Genomic DNA, 23,741 nt, shown 5'->3' on the forward strand with positions numbered 1-23,741 from the left:
GTGGCCATTCACCAACCATCCATCACTCCATCCATCTGGACCGTCACTCATCCCTAAACAAAGCTGTTTGAAAATTAGTCTTCATGTGCCCACTGCAACCGTTTCTGCTGATGAGCATTGTTTAGGGGTGGCCGAATAGTGGGTTTATGCACACTTGCAAACTTCTTGAGGATCCTACACATTGAGGTTCATGGGACTCCAGAGGCACCAGCGGCTTCAAATACCTGTTTGCTGCTTTGCAATGGCATTTTAGCAGCTGCTCTCCTAATCCTATGAATTTGTCTGGCAGAAACCTTCCTTATGATGCCTTTGTCTGCACGAACCCACCTGTGCTCTGAATCAGTGACAGTTTTCGAGAAATATCCAATGTTTTCATACCTTGTCCAAGGTAGTGCACAAGTTCACGCTTTTCAGCAGCAGATAAATCCTTTTTCTTATATTGCTTGAAACCTGTGGCATGCTTAATAATGGAACATCCTTCTTAAAGGCGTTCTAAGCGATGCTGGGTAACGTCACTTCTGTTGACGTTCAAACAAAACAGAAAGCTAGCTCGCTACTTCCTCCCCCTTCCTCCCGTGCAATTGAAACTCTCCTAAATGTGCATCTCGTCGGTAATTTGCTGGACCAGTTTGTTATGTTGGTTAAGTTGTTTTGAGGCCAGTGTTTTTTTACAGTGTATTCAGGACACAGGCAGCTAGCGGATGGTGAGTTGCTGTTTGCTGTAAAAAATGTTTCAGCCTAATAAACGAATGACATTGCTTTCCTTTAAGTATAGTTTTCCTTTGATTGGGCTCACAAACTAATTATCACAGGTGTCTGAGATTGATTTCAATGATCCAAAGAGTCCTGCACACAATACCATCCATGAGTTTAATTGAAAATCAAAAAAAATAAAATATTTTTTTTTAAAAATATGACACTTAAATCCAATTTGCATAATACTTTGGAAAACTGTAGACGTAGGCCTGTCTACAATGCCAATGACTAATCAAAATTATTGTAATACTACATGGATAAATTAATCCTCATAATATCTTAGTTTGTGCTACAGTCCCAGAGCGACATATAGTATGAAATGATATGTAGCCTATAGCCTATCCTGACACTTTTTTAACTAATTTACCACGAATGGGCTTCTCCTCCTCACACCACTGAGCTTAAGACGATAAACAGTGAAGTGAAACATCTTTGCGTGTTGCAGTAGCTTGCAGCACCGCTTCCCAAAAAATTTCCCATGAATCCTTTGGGCGCGCTCTGGCTACCTCGGAATGTGAATCCGTGCTGTTCTCGTAAACCGTATTTCATAAATCAATAAGGTAAGGTACATATAATGGCATGCATTGGCCAAAGATCATATATTAACAGTTAAACATCTTAGGTAGCGCATTGCCTTCATTCATCGTCTCCGACACACTGTTTAAATGCTTTAATTCAGTCCGGCGGCGCCATGTTTATTTGTTAGCCATTTAGCTGCTAGCATTTCAAGCAGCTGATATTTTCTTAGCTAACCGCCTTGCTAGCAAGCACCGACACTACCTAAACATTGCATACCCACAAAATGTAGATATAATAAATCTGGAGCACACGCATGTTTTTTCAAATAGCATCTGATCATTAACCCCTGGTGTTGTTTCAGCTCTCGGTAGGTATGTGAAACGTACTAACAGGCCCCTATCAAAGGTAGCCAGCTGAGCTATCCTAGCTGCTCACGGCTTTACGTTGTTCTTGTGATCTGTAATGACTAGCTAGTTAGCTCGACGAGTGAATAGCGAACACGGCTACAGTGGGGCAATAACCTGTGGTCTACGTACAAATAAGTCTTAGGTGTTGAATGCAATCTGGCATTGCATTCTTCCTGAAACGGGCGTCGATATTATCCAGTTTGCGAACCAGACGTTGTAGGGTAACGTTACTGTGACTGTGAGCTCAGATTTCTGCTCAGATATTGTAATGTTTTTGTAATGTAAAGCTTCTCCACTCGAAACTGCAAATGTGGAGCGTATCGGGAGGTTTGCGATGCATTATGAAAGTAGATTTCGAGGGCTACATTGATGCTCAGTCCATGATACAACCAGACACATATGGCCCTAAAGGACTTTTTATACAGCATAAAGCTAGCGAGGCCTACATGGTCCTGTTATTTTGGGAAACACTTAACAATTCGTAATCTGTGTAAATACGTGGTATTAATTTGTGCTTCTTCGTGTTACCCAACAGATCTCAGCTTCACAATGTCGGAGCTGTTTATGGAATGCGAGGAGGAGGAACTGGAACCATGGCAGAAGGCGATCCCAGAAATCAACTTGGTAGATGACGATGATGATGATGACGACGAGCCTATCTTCGTTGGCGAGATCCAGAGTTCCAAGCCTGCCAACTCCAGACCAAGTGCGTGTCTTCATTATTACCCCTATTGAAAAGTCAAATATATATACTATATTATAGGCCTTAAAACCAATCACTGTTTTGCAAATGATCCTCCCTTAAACTGTTTGTTGGCATTTAGGCTGATGTCAGGGATGCGTTTCTTTTCCTTACTTGTCTGTGTTAGAAGTTTGGGTATAGAGTTTGGCAAGCCACAGCTGTCTTTGGGACAGCTCAGAGAACAAGTGGAAATGGGAGGCTTTTTCAGAGGTGTAGGACTGAAGGTGGTATGTCCAGTATTTGGTTTAGTGAAATGCTAAATCTTCTAATAGAGGGGCCTTCATTCTCCTAGGAAAACAAAGCCAAGGCCTCACCAGGCTTACCAGTTATCCTGGGTAGTGTCACTAAACCACATACATCAAATATCTCTCTAATTTCCATCTGACAGCTCTTGAGACCAAATGTCATGCAAACTTTAGAGTTGCTCCATCTCTCTGTGATCTTCTAGATGTTGGCGTCCAGAGAGGGCAACCGAACGTTCCAGCGGGGCGGCGTAACATGGGCTCCGCCCAGTTGCCCTCCCAGAAGCCTCCGCAGGTGACGGTAGTCAAACGGGCTTCATATGCAGCGTCACCCCAAAACACCAACAGGGGTGCCCCACCTCCGTCCAACAACCCCACCCTCATCCCCGCCAGCTCCAGCCAGGTGACGGGACTGAACGCCGGTCGCGTTGGCAACACGGTCGCTCCTCAGCCAATTATAATCAACAATCGGGTATTGCGCAAACTGATCTCTGATATTGCACAAGCTAGTATTGCTGTAAATGCGCATTATATATTTACTTGTGCACCTCATGACTAGTGAATTGTGGTGTGTTCACATAATTATGAAATTGGATATATGGCACCCACCGTCCACTTTAAGGCAGCGCTGCAGAGTTGGACACTGGTGTGAGGGGGGGGGGGGGGGGTTGTTTTAGAAAAGATGAAGGAATCTAATGTAATCGTACGGAACCCTGGAGGGGTCATTGCAAGATATGTAATGTAATCAAACGTCGAAAGCATGTTGGCGCCCATGTGCGGGGCTTTAGGACTAGGGTTAATTCATGTGCCTATGTGCAGGGGGCTTTAGGACTAGGGTTAATTCATGTGCCTATGTGCAGGGGGCTTTAGGACTAGGGTTAATTCATGTGCCTATGTGTGGGGGCTTTAGGACTAGGGTTAATTCATGTCTAGGAAACTGGCCTGTGCATGTCTACTTTCAAGATTTGTCTGGAGGGTTATTTGATTTGTCTGGAGCACAGCACTGAGAGAGGGTTGTCACTGAAGTGTGATTATTATTATTGTTATTATCATCATTATCATCATTATTATTATTATCTGTCGTTTAGCAGACATTTTTAAGAGCGACTTGCAGTAGCCTCGGGCTTAAGTGCCTTGCTCAGGGGAGCAATAGTGGCAGGCCAGTTGCCCAAGCAGTAGACCACTGCAGCATGGCGTTGCCTAGCCATACTTATTCTTGTCGTGGTGGTTGTGTAGCTACATAGTGGTATGGCCCATGTGGTTACGCCGATATACCACACGTGGCAGCCCAACGAAGGCCGAGTCTCTCACAGGTTTTGTGGTGGGGAGGGAGATGGAGTTCATTCTGTGTGTTTATCTTTGTTTATTTTTGTGTGTGTGTGTCCAGGGTGTCATTGGTCCGTTCATCACCAGTATTGGATCCCAGTATCCACCTGGACCCTCTTTCACCTTCTTACCAGGTACGCCCACAACATCACTAGAGAAACACAAAAGAAGTGTTTGGAGACTCAGTGCACCACTGCACCAGTGGTTACGCTGTCTGCTCTGTATCTTCATGCTTCCTGAAACAAACCAGGCAGCTAACAATACTGTTTGCAAACACTCATCAGTCATTTACAAAGCTAGTTACTTTGTGCTGAATGTTCAGAGACCTAAATGGGTCTAAGTGCTGAATATTCAGAGACCTAAATGTTAATTTTGTAACATCACAGTACCACCCCACAGCAGTTTCGTAATTGGGTTTTAATGGAGAATTCCGGTGTGATATTGACCTAAGTGTGTTGAAACATGATACCTAGTGTGAACGTATGTCACATAGCCCGTCTTGGCTTGTCCCCTGCACTCCAAAATCTGGCGCTAGTTAGCTGATGCTAACAGCAGCTTTTTCAATGGTGGTGCTTCGGCATCGGGCTAGCCATGCAAATAAATCCCTGTTTTACACCATTTACGAGGCTCAATGTATCTCCACACTTCATTGGTAGACTTCCGAGGGCCCTGACATTTAAAACGAGACATTGAGAACTTTGAAAAAGCACTAGTAGTTTACTTACAAGACGATTTATGCAGACAGTATCTTCACAAAGTTTAGCGTTTGCAGCCATCTTGAATTTAGTCACGATAAGTCGAGCGACGAGTAAGAATGAACAGGTATGATAAGGGATCAGATTCCAAAAATAATTCAGTGGAAATGCATGGATTCCAGTTTCTTCCAGTAGCAGCAACTGGAATCAATGCATTTCCACAGAATTATTTTTGGAATGGCCAGATTTTGGAGTGCAGGGGACAAGCCGAGATGGGCTATGAGACAGTACGTTCACACTCGGTATCATGTTTCAACACACTTTAGGTCAATATCATAGATATCATAGATAGATAGATAGATAGATAGATAGATACTTTATTGATCCCCAAGGGGAAATTCAAGATTCCGCCCACATAGTAGCTAAATTCTATTCATTAGTCCGACTTCAGTGATTTGGATCTCTGCAGTGGCAATGAAAAGATATTACAGACTAAAGATATTACAGGCTAAAGGAAGTTGAGACCGTCTTAAGCGCTAAACGTGGAGGTTTGAAAGTGTTGAATGCAGTCAGCATTTAAGTCCACTCATGCAATCGCCACAATAGACTCACATGTCTTGCTCTACCTCTCGATCACACACACCCACACACACTCACCCCCTCTATCTCTCTCTCTCTCTCTCTGTCTCTCTCTCACACACATACACACACCCCTCTCCCTCCAGCTGGGCAGCCTCTCCTCCAGCAGGTGTCCCCCCAGTCCAACGCGCTGGTGGGCGGCGTGGTCCACCGGCCGCAGGTCCAGCTCATCCAGAACAACGTGGTGACGCTGGCCAACGTGCAGGCTCCCCCCGACCTGCACTCCCAGCAGCAGGCCCCAGGAGGCCGCCTCCACCCCCCCCCTCCCTGTGGGACCCCCCCACAGGGCCCCGGCCGGCCCCACGCCCCACAGCCTGCCCAGGCAGGACAGCGCCGCGTCTGCACTGCTCTCCCTTCAAGGCCTCAACAACCGCGGTGAGAGTGGGGGCCAACAGGGGGAGTGTGTGTGTGTGTGTGTGTGGGGGGGGGACTTAATGTGCCTGAGAGGAGGAGTTGAAGTTTAAGTGTGTGTTTTAGTGTGTGTCTGGGGGGGGGGCGGGGGACACCCTAAGTGTGTTTGTTTGTGTGTCTGTGTGTGTGTGTGTGTGTGCAATGGCCTACCAGTCATACTGCAGATCCACCATACAGTTTGTGAACTATTAATAGGTAACTAAAGGGTAAGGGGACAGTTTTGGGTTGAAGGAAGTGGGAGTATTTGTATACGTGTATGTGTGTGAGTTCAGGTGTGTGTGTGTATAATGGCCTGCTGGCTATATCTAGAGGAAAATAGAACAGCTTGCTCTACTCTAGGCTGTTTGGATTCTGGAGGAAGTTTAGGCTGAGCGTGTGTGTGTGTGTTGTCTTTTGTATTCTCTAAAAGTCTGAGCGGCCCATCTTGTAATTGTTGGTTTTTAGACGGCTGAATTAGAGCTGCGTAGAGACTCTGTGGAAATGCTGCATTGCACAGCTAAGAGTATGAGGCTTTCTCTCACTGTTGTTGTTGTTGTTGATTCCTTTGCTCAGATAACGGAACAGTGAAGCGAAGCTTTCCATCTGATATGGACAAGACAAAAAGACTCCGAGTGGATGCAGGTAAGGAAAGAAGTGCAGTGTTTTTTGTTACTCAGTAGACACGAATCAGGACTTTGGACAGGGCTGAATATCCATCTGAAGGACTCGTTGAGTTTGACACTACTGTCCACTTGTTCTGGTTATGTTAGCCTCACAGATGGACTGATCAGGTTGAATATGGTTGACATTTCTCTGTGCCTAACCCTCCAGTAGATCGTGGCTATGGACGCCTGAGGCTCTGGAGCCTTCACTTCACTAGAGGGATGGCTGTGTATATAGCCCTGACCTCTCTTATCTCTCCCTCTCTGTGTGTGTGTGTGTGTGTGTGTGTGCCTGTTTGCCTGTGTGTGTGTGCGCCTGTTTGTCTGTACGTCCGTATGTTTGTGTGTGTGTGTGCGTGCATGCGTGTGTGTGTTTGTGCTGTACAGCAGGTAATCGGATGTCAGAGTTCGCAGAGAATGAGAGTCCTTCGAGGAGGCGGTGTCCGAGATGCATGGGATCCTATCCTGGGGAGGACTCGCTGAAGGGACATATGAGGGTAAGAGTGTGTGTCTGTGTGTGTGTGTTTGTGTGTTAGTGTTAGTATACCTGTTTTCTCTGCTTATTAACCACTCTGTGTGTGTGTGTGTGTGTTGGATTCCTCAGTACTGCTGTCCCGATCTGATGGAGGGTGTGTTTGCCACGAGCTCTCGTCAGGACAAGTCGACGGCTCCGCTGCGGGCTTATGAAATGGACAAGGGCAAGCTGATCATGCTGGTCACAGACTTCTACTACGGCCGCTGCGAGGGGGACCAACACCTCGAGCAGAAGACCCACACCACCTTTAAGTGCAACAGCTGTCTGAAGGTGCTCAAGAACAACATCAGGTGAGTGTGTCTGTGTCTGTGTCTGTGTGTGTGAGTGTGTGAGTGACTAAGACCAACAGCACCTGGTGGAGAAACCGTTTCCTGAGGGGAGAACAATGATGCGATGTTGTGTAAAACCTTGCGCTGCACACTTATAATCAGTGGTCTCATTAATACCAACCTGCGTTGGATTGTGTGTTGTGCGCGAGTGTCGTGTTCACAGTGTTGACCTGCAAGCATTTATAAATGGTAGGGCTGCTAGATTATGTCTATGTCTGTTGGTCAATCACGGATTACTTTGGTAAATACCTAGATCACGATTATGTAACATGATTACGGGATGATTTTGGAAACGCCATCCATTCTTTGAAACCTTAAAGGAAAATTCCGGTATTTAGCACAGAGTCTTTCAAAACTATGCAACTCATCGAGTGGTTAGTGGTGTTCGTTGATGTTCCAAAAGAAGTAGCATAGCGAAATACAGTTTCTGTCGTGTTTTTGGCATTTTGTAAAATCCCATTGATTTCTGTTGGAAGACTCATTGCACGTTGATATTACTGCGCCACCGTCTATGCTTCAGGCTCAAATATTGAGCGGAAGTTTATACGCGGTTGTGAGGTGTCTGAAAAAATAGTTCCACAATAGCAAATAAGACGGCTGGAAATCATACATTGCGCCGATATATTTGATTTTAATAATCAACGAACACCACTAACCACTCGGTGAGTTGCACAGTTTTGAAAACGAATGTTAAGGGTTGTTTTAGGACATGTTTGTGCATGCCTGTTGCAGCCACTCTGAAGCAGTAAAGGTGATTCAAAACAAGTCAGAAAAGTCGAGACGGGACCAATCGTCAAAATTTCGGTGTCCACCACCCTAGTTCATTCAAAACAAACCAGAAAAGGGACTCAAAGTGCTAAATACCGGAATTTTCCTTTAAGATTATTTAACTGAAAAACAAATTTCAAAATAAATGTAAATATTTATAAAAGTTAGAAGTTACCGCTGTAAAAGAAAGAGTGTGTAGGATTCATAACAAAATGAGAGCATTGTTGCAAAAATAGTTATTAAATCTCAATTATGTTTTCATAATTGTTGGTCGTCATAATTGGTCATGAATAGTTCACGTCAACGTTTATAACGAGCCTTTTGGCAATCATCGAGGGAAAGATGGAGAACATCAGCTTGAAGAAAGAAGTCTAAGTTTGCAGAATGTGAAAGTGTAGCCTACCCACACTTTTGAAAGAAGAACATCCAGTGCAGGTGTTGCAGACAGCAGACGTGCGTTTGGACTGCATTGGACTCCATTCGCAGGAGAGGTTACAAAATGGCTTGAATTGACCCTTGAATTGCCCCCCCCCCCCCAACACACACACACAAACTCCTACTATGCTTCCTTTCAGTGTTACTGCAAGTGTGGTAGCGCCCCCTACCTCACGCCAACAGTCACAACGCCCACATGTCCTAGTGCTCCTCTCAGAGAGTGTGTTCTGTAGTACCCAACAGCAACCCCCCCCCCCCCCCCCCCCCCCCCACACACACACACACACACACACACACACACACACACACACACACACACACACTCCCCCTACCCCTCCTTAGTCTCTCTCAGATGGATGGAGGATCTGCGCCCCCTGGTCCCTGTGGGCTCCAGATGAGTAATGGCGGCTAGTTTGTCTGGTGTTAGCGCCGCGCCGCGGCTGGTGATTAAGCAAGCGGTGTCTGGTGTTAGCGCCGCGCGCCCAGCAGCCTAAAAAAACGCCTCGGTAAGCTCCTTTTAATGTGCAGACGCGTTTGCACCCCATACCCCCCCCCCCCCCCCCCCCCCCCCAAACCCATCCAACCCTCACCGGCGAGCCTGCCGACGGGGTCACGCTTCACACGCATAACAATCCCTATTAGAGCAGCTGAGCTTGCAGAACAGTGCCGCAGAAAACTGGGCCGGCGGTTTGGGGAGGGGGTGGGTTGTATGAAGTGTGTGTGTGTGTGTGCGCGGAGTGAGTCGTCGTTAAGGCATAACAGAGGGTCGTACGTAATTGCAGGTATTATAATGGCCATTACGCATGTTTAGGAAAGGGGTGAACAAGGCATACTCTAATTTGTCTTTTGATGAAACCCTTCAGGGAGCTGAGCTGCAGCCTTTGTTGTTAAGTGTGCGTGCATGTGTGTGTAGTTAATGGATGACTTGGTTCCACGGTGCGTTGAGTGTTTGGCCTGTGCCCCTCAACATTCCGCTGGACGTGGAGCGGAGTGTGAAGAATGCTCAGCTGTAGCATCCTCCATACACACAAAAAACTTGCCTTATTGTAATCAGGTGTGTGTGTGCGTGCGTGCATGTGACTAAATTCAACACGCATACAGCCATGACACTCTAGAAGAAGCTAAAACACACACGCGCGCGCACGCGTGCGCACATACACACATAGGTGAGTGTGTGTGCCCTGCATGTTGGTGTGTGTGTGTGTGTGTGTGTGCCCTGCATGTTGGTGTGTGTGTGTGTGTGTGTGTGTGTGTGTGTGCCCTGCATGTTGGTGTGTGTGTGTGTGTGTGTGTGTGTGTGTGTGTGTGCTAGATTTATGGCTACGTTAAAGCTCAGAGAGAGACACAGCAGCACCCGGGCGTCGGGTGGGCCACCGTCTATATTCAGCAGCTCTCTCCACATCTCTGCTGAGCTGGTCTGGGTGTGGTCTCTGCTGAGCTGGTCTGGGTGTGGGTGTGGTCTCTGCTGAGCTGGTCTGGATGTGCTTGTGGTCTCTGCTGAGCTGATGTGGGTGTGGTCTCTGCTGAGCTGGTGTGGGTGTGGTCTCTGCTGAGCTGGTCTGGGTGTGGGTGTGGTCTCTGCTGAGCTGGTCTGGGTGTGGGTGTGGTCTCTGCTGAGCTGGTCTGGATGTGGTTGTGGTCTCTGCTGAGCTGATGTGGGTGTGGTCTCTGCTGAGCTGGTCTGGATGTGGGTGTGGTCTCTGCTGAGCTGGTCTGGGTGTGGGTGTGGTCTCTGCTGAGCTGGTCTGGATGTGGTTGTGGTCTCTGCTGAGCTGGTCTGGGTGTGGTTGTGGTCTCTGCTCTGGCGTCGTACGCCGCCATTCTCCTTCCTCACATCAAAGCTCAGCTGTCTTGAAACGGCAGTTAGGTTGGAGCTTTGTTGTGTTGTGTTCTGTTCTGTTCTGTTCTGTTCTGTTCTGTCACATCGCGTTTCCCACGACGAGGAAAACTCTCGTCTCCCTCCAACTTCATCATCTTCTTCATCAGCAGCAGCATCGACGTAATCAACATAATGGCCCTCAGGCCCTCGACTGCCTTGAGTCAGACTACTGGCTCTGATGCACATAAATAGAGATATGTGCGGGAGCCATATCTCTCTCTGGCTGTCTGTCTCTCTGGCTGTCTGTCTCTCTCTCTCTGTCTCTCTCTCTCTGTCTCCCTCTCTCTCCCTCTCTCTCTCTCTCTCTCTCTCTCTCTTTCTCTCTCTTTCTCAATTCAATTCAAGGTAGCTTTATTGGCATGACAAATATTTCTTTGCATTGCCAAAGCAGGACATCAAACAATACAATACAGAACATACGATAGATAAGACATTTATACATATAAACGTGTGTCTGTGCTGAAAATGGTAGGTATTTCATGTGTATAGTGTGTATAGTGTCTAATCACTGTCCCTCGCTCTATGGCATTCAGTGACATATTTAGCAGCAAGAGCTGCTGTCTGTCCTTGCTGTCCAAGTAAGACAGGCAGTACTTCCTGTTCTCCCAGGTTTCGGAACTCCGTGATTAGGTTGGTAAATTTATTGAAGTAGTATCTCTAATAAATTCATATTTCTTACATTGAAGAAGAAAGTGCACCTCTGTCTCAACCTCACCTGTCGTACAGTGACCACAGACTCTTTGCTCTCTTGGCAACCATGACTTTCTTAGTCTGCCTTTTTCTATGGCTAGGCTGTGGTCACTGAGTCTGTATTTGGTCAAGATCTGTCTCTGCTTTATATCTCTGACAGTAGAGAGATATTCTTCTAATTCATATTTGGATTTTATGGACCGATAACATTCTAGTTTGTTTTGTTTTTTTTGTTTCATTATGCTAATGTTCCAAATATTTTTCTTTAGATTTCTGGATAATTTGGTTGAGATTTAGTCTAAAAGCAGAGCTTGGCTGAGAGAGTGTATTAGTATTTGTTAGAGGGGGATTACTTAGTCTCAGCACAAGCTGACTCAGAGGACTCTTGTCGGGGTTCAGATCTTGAGTTTTTGCTGCGATGAAATGCAGTGTGTCTCTGGGACTTGTTTGGAGATGCATCCAGAATTTAAGTGCTCTCTTTTGTATGTTGATGGCCAATGGGAATCTGCCTAATTCTGCCCTACATGCATTGGTTGGTGTTTTCTTTTGGATTTTTAAAATTAATCGACAGAATTCTGCATGTAGGGATTCTACAGGATGCTTGTCCAATCTAGTGTAGCTGTGCACACTGAGTGGACCCCATACCTCACTTCCATATAGCGCAATAGGCTGGATAACACAGTCGAATATTTTGCACCAAACTTTAATTGGTATGTTTATGTTCCAGAAGTTTCTTTTTATTGCATGTAGCGCTCTGCGAGCTTTTTCTTTTAGAGCATTCACTGCCATGCTAAAGCTCCCCGATGCAGTTATGATCAAGCCGAGGTAAGTGTACTGCATCGTGTGATCTAGAGCGGTGCTGCCTAGATTGAAAGGGTATCTGTGTTCCTGACATCTGGGCTTCTTTTGGAATATCATAATGTTTGTCTTTTTTAGATTTACTGTCAGGGCCCAGTGCTGACAGTATTTCTCTAGCAGGTCCAGGTGCTGCTGTAGTCCCTGTGCAGTGGGAGATATCAGCACCAGGTCGTCTGCATAGAGGAGGAATTTAATTTCTTTTTCTTTTAGGGTAAGGCCAGGAGCTGTAGACTGTTCCAACTGCACCGCTAACTCATTGATGTAAATATTGAACAGTGTTGGGCTCAGGCTACAGCCCTGCCTCACCCCTCTTTTTTGAGTGAAGTATTCTGTAATTTTTACGCCAATTTTCACAGCATTTCTGTTTTCAGAGTACATTTCCTTAACTAATTGGTAAACTTTACCCCCTACACCGCTTTGTAAAAGTTTATAAAATAGTCCTTCATGCCAGATTCCAGATTGAATCAAATGCTTTTTTGAAATCAACAAAACAAGCAAATATTTTTCCTTTTTGTGTTTGGTTTACATGTTTAGTTATTAGGGTGTGTAGAGTGTAAATGTGGTCCGTAGTGCGGTAATTTGGAAGAAATCCAATTTGACTTTTGCTGAGGACATCGTGCTCCTTAAGGAAGGCTACTATTCTTTCGTTGATAATGCTGCTAAACACCTTCCCCAGACTACTGTTCACACAGATGCCTCTAAAATTATTGGGGTCCAATTTATCTCCCCTTTTGTAGATGGGTGTAATGTACCCTTGGCTCCAGATGTCAGGAAAACAGCCAGAAGTTAAAGTGAGATTGAACAATTTGAGTATAGCCCTTTGCAGTTCAGGGGTGCTGTGTTTAAGCATTTCTCCTCTGATGTGATCAGGGCCGCAGGATTTTTTTGTTTTGAATTTTTTAATTTTGGATTCAAGTTCGAATTGTGTAATTGGGAAGTCAAGGGGGTTTTGGTTGTCTTTAATTGTCTTTTCAAGGGATTGTAATTTTTCCATGGTTTTTTCATAATTCGAATGTAGATCTTGAGGTTGGATGTCTGTATACAAATTTTCAAAGTGCTTTTTCCAGATTTCACCATTTTGAATCTATAAGTTCTGTGGTTGTGTTTTGCTCAGACCATTCCACATCTCCCAAAATTGATTATTTTGTATAGATGCTTCGATTTTGCTGAGAGTTGTGTTGGTGTCATTCTGTTTTTTCTTTCTCCGCAACATTTTATAGTGTTTAAGAGTTTCGTGGTAGTTCTTTCTAAGATTTGTATTTTCAGGCTGGTGGTGCTTTTGATTGGAAATATGCCTCAATCTAGTCCTGAGTTGTTTACATTCCTTGTCAAACCATTTTTCTTTAGTTTTGTTCTTTGCTCGATTTTTGTTAGACTTCTTCATGCCAGCTACATTTGCTGCTTTCAGAAATATTTTGTTTAGTTCTTTTGTGGCTTCATTAACACCAGTTTTGCTAATCCCAAAACATTTTGAGTTGTAGGATCTAATGCATTGTTTTAGTTCTGAAGAATTTAGAGCTTTGAGGTGTGCATTATTATTAGTATATTTGAGGTTGAGGTGTGCATTATTATTTGTTACCCAGAAGTTTGCTGCACAACAGGTGAAGTATATTTTTAATTTCCCCCAGCTCTGTGGGTTTGTTAGTGGTTAGGCCTACTGGTTGGGCTGCTGCGGCTGCATAGGTCTGAGGCCTTTCCTTCGGGGGGGGGGGGGGGGCTGGCCTTCAACTTGGTGGGACGTGGGTGTGTTGTTGTCCTCGTACTGGTGGGAGAGTGGAGGGCTGCTGGTCTGTCCTCTGGAACACGTTGAACCACAGGGATGGGTGGGAGTTGTTGTTGATGTCGTGGCGGAGCATGGATGGTGGTGTTGGGGTTGCGAGCCAGTGCACAGTCTTTGAGGGATTTTGCAAACTTTCCTATCCTGTCCTTGTGTAGGTGGATCCCGTCATACATATCCCTCAGGCTGATGGTGGGATGGTGTGCCATATGCACATTAGGCAGGGTTGTGCATCCTCTGTAGACATCCGCATTCATGCCATTGATGACATGAGGTCAGCAGTAGCCCTGTGTAGATAGTGTAGGTCATTGGTGCCAGTGTGAATGATGATTACCTGTGGGTTTAATGATGAGGTCATTGGTGCCAGTGTGAATGATGATTACCTGTGGGTTTCCCAGAGTCTTTCTTTCCAGCAGCTGTAATGCCTGCTTGGTTGTGCTGCAGTGTTTGAGGAGGACCTGGTGTTGTGGAAATTAGTCTCTCAAGGTCCAGAAATTTCCTATTTGAGTCCATCAGCAGGACAACCTGTGGACGGCCATCTGCTGTTCTGCTTGGCAGGGGTGTTGGGTGGGGTGGCTGGCTGTGAGAAGAGGGTGTAGCTTTGGGAAGAGCTGGTCTGCTTGTGGAAAGTTGTGCCACTGGAGTAATTCCATCTGCTGGTGTTTTGACCGATGTACTTGGGTTATGGCAGTTTGTATGGGTGCAGCATGGAGGCTGTGTACAGGCCTGTAGGTTAACTAGTTCTTTCATCTCCTGCAGTTGTGAAGTGTTGTGAAGGACTTTTCTCTGCTGTTGGCATGTTTTTCTAAGTTGGTTATGTGTTGCCTTAGTTCTTTATTTTCGTCCTGTACCTCCTTCAAAGTACTCCTGAAAGCATCGGTGATTGTATTGATGTCAGTTTTAAGTTGTTGAACCTCATGTCTGAGTTGCTGCACCAAGTTGCTGTTGCTTGTCTCATGGAGTCTGGCCTGTATCTGCTCCCTCAGTACTCAGTAAAGTCCAGCTCCAGCAGTGCCGAGCTGTCCCTCAGCTGCCTATCATGAGAAGGGGGAGGGGGGGAGTGGCTGCTGCAGGCAGAGTGGGCTGTGTGTGAGAAGGGGGAGGGGGAGGGGGTGCTGTGGGCAGAGGGGGCTCCTTGTCTGCGTGGTCTACAACTGCACCTCCTTTCTTCTTATCCACCTGTATTTTCATCTTGGGGAACTTTTCCTCAAAAGATATCAAGCTAGCCTCATTACCTTGCAGTAGTACTGTTCCTTTAGTGGTGTAGTATGTAATTGTGAGCACAGCATTATCTGTGTCCAAGCTGTCATCACTACATATGATGATCCTTCCACCCCGGCCAATCCCCTCTCTCACTGGAAACTTGTATTCACTGTATATGGCTTCTTTCCATTCAGGTGCACAGTCTGTGTGGAAGATTAGGTTGCTTTTTATTCTCTTGCCCTTGATGCAGATATAGTCACAGAAAAGAGTGTCAGGATTTTCTTTAAGAAGTTTTTCTCTGTACTTCCCTCTTGCAGTAGCAGATTTGCAACTGTTAGGAAACTCCACCTCTCTGCTCTGCCCTAGCATGGTTGCCATGGTAGCCAGATGTTACAATGTTGCAATTTCCAACGGCTCTGCTGCACTCTGCCGTGACAGGAGAAAATTCTCTCTAGCTAGTTAGCTAAGTGAAGTTAATCTCCTGATTTGATTTCAACAATTTGTTGTATGTATTTCAATATTTAGTCCTTGCTTTCCGGATGACTATCAGGTAGAGATGTCTGTGCCTACCTTGCTGCTGGTTGGGTTGTTAGTGGCATGCCCTTAGAGATTGGTTCATTGAAGCTCTTTTGATCTTTGTTGTAGCTCTTGTTTGCTAATCTCTGCTATTGGGGTTGCTGCTGTCCACTTGTAGCATAGTCCTCAGGGTAATTCAAGCTTATTTTGGTGTTTTGTTGTCTCTTCTTTTGCGAATATCACTTTTATCTTCAGACAAGATCTTCTCCTAGTTTTTATAAGTAATTATTTACAATTTTCTCCCAAAATTCTGTCCATTTTCTGTCCAAATATTTAAAAAGTTTAGGAGCTCATTTTAGTTGTGGCTCTTCGGAATTCGGTTCTCTCTTTCTCCCTATCTCTCTCTTGTTGTCTTGTTTCTGTTGTCTCACTGTCAGCCCAACTCCTTGACGTTCTTTATGAAATCTGTTGTCAAGAATTTTCTTCCTGCCCCCCCTCTCTCTCACCCCTTTCTTTCCCCCTCTCTGTCTCTCTCTATCTTCTCCTTCTCTCTCTCTCTCTCTCTCTCTCTCTCTCTCTCTCTCTCTCTCTCTCTCTCTCTCTCTCTCTCTCTCTCTCTCTCTCTCTCAGGTTTATGAACCACATGAAGCATCATCTGGAGCTGGAGAAGCAGAACAGTGAGAGCTGGGAGAGTCACACCACGTGCCAGCACTGCTACCGCCAGTACAGCACGCCCTTCCAGCTGCAGTGCCACATAGAGAGTGCCCACAGCCCCTACGAGTCCAGCAGTACGACACGCTCACACACACACACACACACTCATCAGCACTGCAACCACCAGTACAGCAGACTTTTCCAACTACACAAAGAGTTCTCACAACTCCTATATGTTTGAATCACACACACACACAGAAAGAGAGAGAGAAAAGCACACACACAGAATCTCTGTAATGTTTGTAAATTGATTCAGAGTGTTAGTTTCCATTCCAGTAGGAAAGTGTGAGAGTGTTGCTGTTGAGAACGGATGAGTCTGTGACCTAAAATCAGAAGTAGCAGGAGCTGTCGGCCTCATTAGTTCAGCTGCTCATGATGCTCTGCTCGTGTGTGTGTGTGTGTGTGTGTGTGTGTGTGTGTTTGTGTTCTAAAGCTAACTGTAAGATCTGTGAGCTGGCCTTTGAGACGGAGCAAGTGCTGTTGGAACACATGAAAGACAATCACAAGCCGGGAGAGATGCCCTACGCCTGTCAGGTAACATCCGCACGCACGCACACACACACACACACACACACACTATTGCACATGCACACAGTTCTTCCTTCTGAGCTCAAAGCCTTAAAGCAGAAGTTCTTTTGTAGCTCACTGGTTATTTATCATTCAGCAAGTAGCCGTTGTAGAGTGAGATTGAAGATTTTTTCTGATCTGTGTCTTTTGGAGATATTAAAGCAGTGTTTTTCAACCTTTTTTGTGCCACGGCACACTTTTGACACTTAAAAAATGTCCCACGGCACACTAACATCCTGTGTGAAGAAAAAATAAACATACCATAGCCTAAAATTTCAAATAATACACAGATATGGCCTTATTATGGCTTCTATGCAAGACCTGCTCAATAAAACAAGCGCCCTCTGTTTCATTTGTAGGTGACTATATCTAATTTAATTGTTGTTATGAACTGGGTATGTGATGATTCTGTGAATACTGGATATGGGGCCCCCGTTGTACAATGCCTGCATACCACAAATAGTGCAATCATACAATCAATGAGCGCATGTGGTTATAAATTATTTGATGCAACAGTTGCTTTTCTGGACCAGTGAGTGACATTTGGGTAATTTTCTGCGGCACACCTGATGATCTCTCACGGCACACTAGTGTGCCCCGGCACAGTGGTTGAAAAACACTGTATTAAAGGACAGTGTGGAGATTTGTGGGGGGTCAGCGATCTTTGTCTGCCTGTGAGCGATCGCAACAGAATGATGGTGTGTGTTTACCTGACGCAGGTGTGTAACTACCGCTCATCGTTTTTCTCTGACGTGGAGAGCCACTTCCGAAGCATCCACGAGAACACCAAGGACCTGCTGTGTCCCTTCTGCCTGAAGGTGCTGCGCAGCGGACACATGTATATGCAACACTACATGAGGCACCAGGTGAGGCCGCACACCTGGACACGACACACCTGAACACGGCACACCTGAACACGGCACACCTGAACACGACACACCAGTTGAGGAATACAGCTGCACGCAGCATAGGTGAGGAGACACACCTGTACATGCGTTTTACATAAGGCACACCTTATCGTATAGATACGATGCCACCTGAGTTGATCTCTCTCTCACACACACACACACAGATTTAGGTAGCCAGTCTCTCTCTCTCTCTCTCTCTCTCTCCCTCTCTCTCTCTCTCCCTCTCTCTCTCTCTCTCCCTCCCTCTCCCTCTCTCTCTCTCTCTCTCTCTCTCTCTCTCTCTCTCTCTCTCTCTCTCTCTCTCTCTCTCTCTCTCTCTCCCTCCCCCTCTCCTGCCGTAGCTCTGGCCACAGGTGCTGGTGTCCTGTCCTCTGGTGACCTGGAGCTGTTCAGTGGGCTAACCCGAGAGAGAATGAGAGGGAGGAGAGAGAGAGAGAGAATGAGGAGAGAGAATGAGAGGGAGGAGAGATGAGGGAGAGAGAATGAGGAGAGATGAGAGGGATGAGAGAGAGAGAGGATGAGAGGGAGGAGAGATGAGAGAGAGAGAGAATGAGAGGGATGAGAGATGAGGGAGAGAGAATGAGGAGAGATGAGAGGGATGAGAGAGAGAGAGAATGAGAGAGAGAGAGAGGATGAGAGGGAGGAGAGGGATGAGAGAGAGAGAGAATGAGAGGGAGGAGAGATGAGAGAGGGGGGGGGGGGGTGGTGGTGTCAGGTGCCTGGCTGTTGAGCTGTTGAAACCAGTGAATGGCTTCATCCGTCTTTCTCTTTCGCTCGTGCTTGGCGGGTCGGAGGCTGGGGGCCCGGGGCCCTCGCAGTCAGCAGAAAACAGCGGCGCTTGCTGGCTCGCTTGCTGGCTCACTTGCTCATTTTCTATCTCTCTCGCGCGTGCGTGCTCTCTTGCTCTCTCTCTCTCTCCCTCTCTCCCTCTCTCTCTCGTTCTCAGCTCCTGCGCGGCACGCGGGGATTGATGCGCCTGTCTTCCTTGCACCTTGGTGCCATACATAACCGCCTGAAAGCGCGAGCCGCTTCCTCCTCGGCCTCAAAGCCTTCCTCTGCCTGGCAACAAGACTGAGGTGCAAAAGCACAAGAAAAGAAATCAATAAAAAGAGAAGGAGTCCCTTCCTCTCTCTAGGGGCCCTGAGGAAACTCTGGAAGTTACAGAGTTGGGAAATCAACTTGCAATCGGTGCCACTCGGCTGTTCAAGAAGCACAGGCCAGCCAAAGCCGCTTGCTGTTGGCAGTCATGGGGTTAATGAGTGCATGAATGGTGGGAAACATAGTATAAGTCTCTACAGTGTTTCCCCTAGAAATTTTTCCAGCAGCGGTGTTATTACTTGGCGGGAGGGGGGGGGGGGGTTGTTGCGCATTTTTTTTTTTTTTTTTTATATCATACCTTGGTGTTTCTTTTGTGGACATTTTCAGCTTTCTTTTACATTATTGGTTAAAAATGATAGAAGAAAAATTAAATGGCACAACCATTTAATGACCATTAATAATTAAAAGATTATTTACAATTTATTTAAATTTGTCTTAATGGCAAAGGCCACACCCAATCTGCGAGCACTTAATTTTTCTGGGCTTTGAATTGAATTGAATTGTGGGGGGGCCATTAATGCTGACACGCATGCACGTAGCCAGATGCTCTCCTTGTAGTCTAATTCTCAGTCCCAAAACAACAAACCCACGTATAAAAAAGTAAATACTCACTTTTCTTCTACATCACTCCCACAGTTACCATACAACTCACTCACAATTAACTCGAAAAAGACCTAGGCTACTTGATTGAAGTGCGACCGTTCGTCTCACCGTCAAGAGAACGCTGAAGTTATGAGAACATGTCTTTCTGATAAGAGAATATAGGCTCCTATATGTCTAATGCCGTAAACGTAGAAAAGGTCTGTTTGTGATAGCCTATTATAGCTAAGTGGACAGAATTTAGGCTATACGTATATGCCAACATATGCTCATATTTCCTTTAACTATCAGACAGTTTAAACAGGCCTAGACTGTGTTCGCCTAGCTTTCCCATGCAAACATTACATATAGCCCTACGCTAACGTTACAAGTCTAGGCTACAATTAACGTTAAGACCATACACCTTGTAGCACATTGGTTTACTCTATTGCATTACTTACGTTTTAATAATTTGTCGTTGAATGTTGATGGAGGCTCATCTTTGGGAAATCAGCTCTCTGGATAAAATTGTCAGCCGGAGCAAGAGTTCTCAGAGTTGACGACACGGGGGGTAAATCCAATCAGCAGAAAGAACCGCATCAACAGTAGGCTAAATCGCAACAAACTTTTTTCCCCCCATGTTAAATTCATTTCGGTAATCATGAATTGGTTTCTTTTATTTGATGTAGGCTAGGAGAGGAGGATGCATGTTTCACATTAGTGTCAATGTGTCAAAGCAGGCTTTGGATCAGAGGAATTGCTCAAGCTTAACATATGGCATAGGCTACAAGCGAATTCACGGCATACAAACAGCTTCGTGATGAAATATAACTAATATCATTTTTTATTGTCACCAGGCCTATAAGTAGACTATTTATTGTGTAACCTACAAGTGAACGATGACACCATAGGCTACACTGTGGCGGAGCAAGACCCCATCAGTCGGATAGCTAAACAATGTAACAGTGTTCAGAACGTAGGCTAGCCATATGGGCTGCAGACTTGTCTTTGGGCTTGTAATCACCTGACACATCATGCCGCATATATGTCCTGAATAATGAGAGGCTAAGTGCGGATTTGATGCACTTAACTTACTCAAGACTTTCAGAAAACAATTTCGAGATGACGTTGGCCATTGTGCATTTACAGTGTGTTAAGTGAATCTCGTGATATTATGTTGCAGCGGCGCTGAAAATCCAGCGGCGGCGCTGCGCCGCTGTTAAATACATTGTAGGGGAAACACTGCTCTATGTTTGAGTAAATAAAAGGTGTTGACTGAGCTCTGAAAGATCCACTCACTAATCTGTTAGTTAACTTTGAGGGTGTAGAAATGCAGTATGTATTCGAGCCTTCTCAGATTGGCTCTGTTGCTGTTGCTTTGTCATGACAAGAACAGAGTGAACCTGAAGCTGTAATCTCCCCCACCTGCAGAGAGAGAGGAGAGAAGATGCATGTGTGCTGTCTGGGCGTCCCCTGAAAGACGCGTGTGTGCGTGTGTGTGTGTGTTCCATACTCATGCCGATGCTGTGATTGATTCTGCAGAAAAAAGGCATCCATCGCTGTGGGAAGTGTCGACTGAACTTCCTGACGTACAAAGAGAAAGTAGAGCACAAGACTCACTTCCATCGCACGTACAGGAAACCCAGGAGCCTGGAAGGACTTCCTCCCGGAACCAAGGTGGGACTCGGTTGTTTTTTGTGTTTTTGTTAGCGTTGTTTCAGCCACTGTCACTAAGCACCATCACTAATTAACTTATTAGCAGTCTGGATCTCAGCATGGAGTCTTTGCAGTGCTCGTCATTGGCGTCATAATGTAGATTTGGTCAGGAACAAGGGATTGATCCATGTGGAGAACTGAGCACAAGGATTGTCTTGTTTTTAATGTTTACATTTAAAGTATTTCATCTTACATGTTTAGGTTAATGAATTTTGTAGGTGTTTGTACCGAAAATAATGTACAAAATAATTTAATCCAGATAAGACAATAATATGGATTAAAAAATAAAAAAGGCACTAATGAAAAAATAAGGAAAAATCCAGTGATTTTTTTCTTGGACACTTTTTTCCATTTATTTATGTATATTAAATTATTAACTAGAAAAGCATTTCCTGAAGGAAATACAGTGCATGAAAATGCAAAAATATGATGTAAAATATCATACAGAGTAAAAACAAACTATATTGGTTGCTAAGTAGATGAGGTTTAATATAGTTGGAATGACTGAACAGTTAAATAGGTGGATAGTTTAAATGGTTAAATTATTTAGGTAGATAGTTGACGATAACTGACAGTTGGAATGGCTCTAATGTTTGCTAGCAGTTATGTTAACTATGTTAACAAAGATAATAATGTTAACAAAGTTACTATGCTAACTAGCATGGTAGCATGCTAACCATGTTACTTAGCTAACTTAGCTAATCATTTTTAGCAGTTTTGCTAAAAATGCTAACTAGCATGCTAACATGCTAGCGCTAGCATGCTAACTATGCTAACCACGTTACTTAGTTAACTTAGCTAATCGTTTTTAGCAGTTTTGCTAAAAAGGCTAATTAGCATGCTAACATGCTAGCATGCTAACTATGTTAACCACGTTACTTAGCTGACTTAGCTAATCGTTTTAGCAGTTTTGCTAAAAATGCTAACTAGCATGCTAACATGCTAGCATGCTAACTATGCTAACCACGTTACTTAGCTAACTTAGCTAATCGTTTTTAGCAGTTTTGCTTAAAATGCTAACTAGCATGCTAACATGCTAGCATGCTAAAAATGCTAACCATGCTACTTTGCTAACTAGCTACAGTGGGTAGGAGTCATAGTTGATGACAAGTAACAGTTACAATGGCTGAACAGTTAAAAAGTTCAGTAGTTTAAAGGGTTAAATTGTTTAACAGTAAAATATTATAGTGAGGACTTTTATTTTGAAACAGTTTTTGGCAGAGGAAGCAGTTGAACAGGATGTGTAGTCTTAATAGGGCCAGTTTGTATGCTTAAAGCCTGAGACTGGCAGTTGATCCAGGTGGCCCGAACACCTGCCATAGGATTCTAATTGCTTAACGGCTCTATTGTGATGTCATCAGCCCATGTTAAGTCTATGGGGAAATTTTGACTAGTTTTTAATTAATAGTTTAAAAAGTATAAAAGTTACAAAGTTGAAAAATACAAAGCCCACATGTCCTAAGTAAGACCTACGTAACATAGTTTGAATGAAGTTTCTACGTTAAACGGTTTAAGCTGCATTAACTGCGTTAGAAGAAGAAGAATAAGAAGAAGAAGAACTAGAAAACGCAATTCCAGGGAATTACCAGTGCATGAAAATGCAAAACATATGGTGTGAAATATATTGTTAAAACAGATGATGTGCTAATTGGCAACCAACATGATGAGGTTTAATATAGTTCAAATGACTGAACTAGGTAGATGAGGTTTAATATAGTTGGAATGACTGAACTAGCTAATCATTTTTAGTAGTTATGCTAACTATGCTAACTAACATGCTAACTATGCTAACCATATTACTTAGCTAACTTAGTTAATCATTTTTAGCAGTTATGCTAACTATGCTAACTAACATGCTAACTATGCTAACATGCTAACTATGCTAACCATGTGACTTAGCAAACTTAGCTAATCATTTTAAACAGTTTTGCTAAAAATGCTAACTAGCATGCTAACATGTTAGCATGCTAACTATGCTAACCATGTGACTTAGCTAACTCAGCTAATCATTTTAAGCAGTTTTGTTAAAAATGCTAATTAGCATGTTAACATGCTAGCATGCTAACTATGCTAACCATGTGACTTAGCTAACTTAGCTAATCATTTTAAGCAGTTTTGTTTAAAATGCTAATTAGCATGCTAGCATGCTAACTATGCTAACCATGTGACTTAGCTAACTTAGCTAATCATTTTAAGCAGTTTTGCTAAAAATGTTAACTAACATGCTAGCATGCTAACTATGCTAACCATGTGACTTAGCTAACTTAGCTAACTAGCTACAGTGGGTAGGAGTCATGGACTGTGTCTCAAATCGCGTACTTCTGCACTTACAATACCTAATTTGAGTGCATGAGGGTGTTCACACTGAAAATTCCAACGACACGAAGGGCGCTGCAAGTTCCCGGATGGTGCACTCATAACGGTCAAAAAGCTGAGTGTGCAACGCTGGACACTTTTCGCCCTTAACGGACGCCATTTTAGCCAAATAGCGGAAGGGGAGGGAGCGTTTTCAAACTCGTGGTAATCGCGGTTGACAAAGCTGAAGCAGCAGCAGTGGAAAACAGACTTTACGGAGGTACAAGCAAGTTATAACATAAACGGTTCATGTTTTGACACAGTATGACCATGTCACTGTCGAATTGAGGACGCCAATAAAGTTATATTAAAATGTTTGCGATCGTCATTTCCGTGAAGTGCACGGAGTTAGTGTTTGATATGAGACAATACTATTTTGTTAAAATTTGCGCACTCCGCCAGTAAGCACACAGTGCACATAGTGTACTACACAAAA

The 23,741-nt window shown here is 44.5% G+C and overlaps 1 protein-coding gene across 1 annotated transcript in view; it reads left to right on the forward strand.

The window, feature by feature from the left end:
• The first annotated feature begins 1,198 nt into the window (after positions 1-1,198).
• znf280d (zinc finger protein 280D) overlaps positions 1,199-23,741 on the forward strand; it is a 32,901-nt gene continuing 10,358 nt past the window's right edge. Inside the window, exons 1-13 of the mRNA XM_042073990.1 lie at positions 1,199-1,316; positions 2,218-2,388; positions 2,873-3,138; positions 4,054-4,126; positions 5,413-5,701; positions 6,147-6,163; positions 6,290-6,358; positions 6,766-6,875; positions 6,983-7,203; positions 15,999-16,156; positions 16,516-16,616; positions 17,369-17,515; positions 20,777-20,911. Coding sequence (XP_041929924.1) covers positions 2,232-2,388; positions 2,873-3,138; positions 4,054-4,126; positions 5,413-5,701; positions 6,147-6,163; positions 6,290-6,358; positions 6,766-6,875; positions 6,983-7,203; positions 15,999-16,156; positions 16,516-16,616; positions 17,369-17,515; positions 20,777-20,911 — 1,743 coding nt within the window. The 5' untranslated portion in view covers positions 1,199-1,316; positions 2,218-2,231. The remainder of the gene's footprint in view (positions 1,317-2,217; positions 2,389-2,872; positions 3,139-4,053; positions 4,127-5,412; positions 5,702-6,146; positions 6,164-6,289; positions 6,359-6,765; positions 6,876-6,982; positions 7,204-15,998; positions 16,157-16,515; positions 16,617-17,368; positions 17,516-20,776; positions 20,912-23,741) is intronic.

This window comes from Alosa sapidissima, chromosome 20 (assembly GCF_018492685.1).
Source record: "Alosa sapidissima isolate fAloSap1 chromosome 20, fAloSap1.pri, whole genome shotgun sequence".
Taxonomy (NCBI): Eukaryota; Metazoa; Chordata; class Actinopteri; order Clupeiformes; family Clupeidae; genus Alosa; species Alosa sapidissima.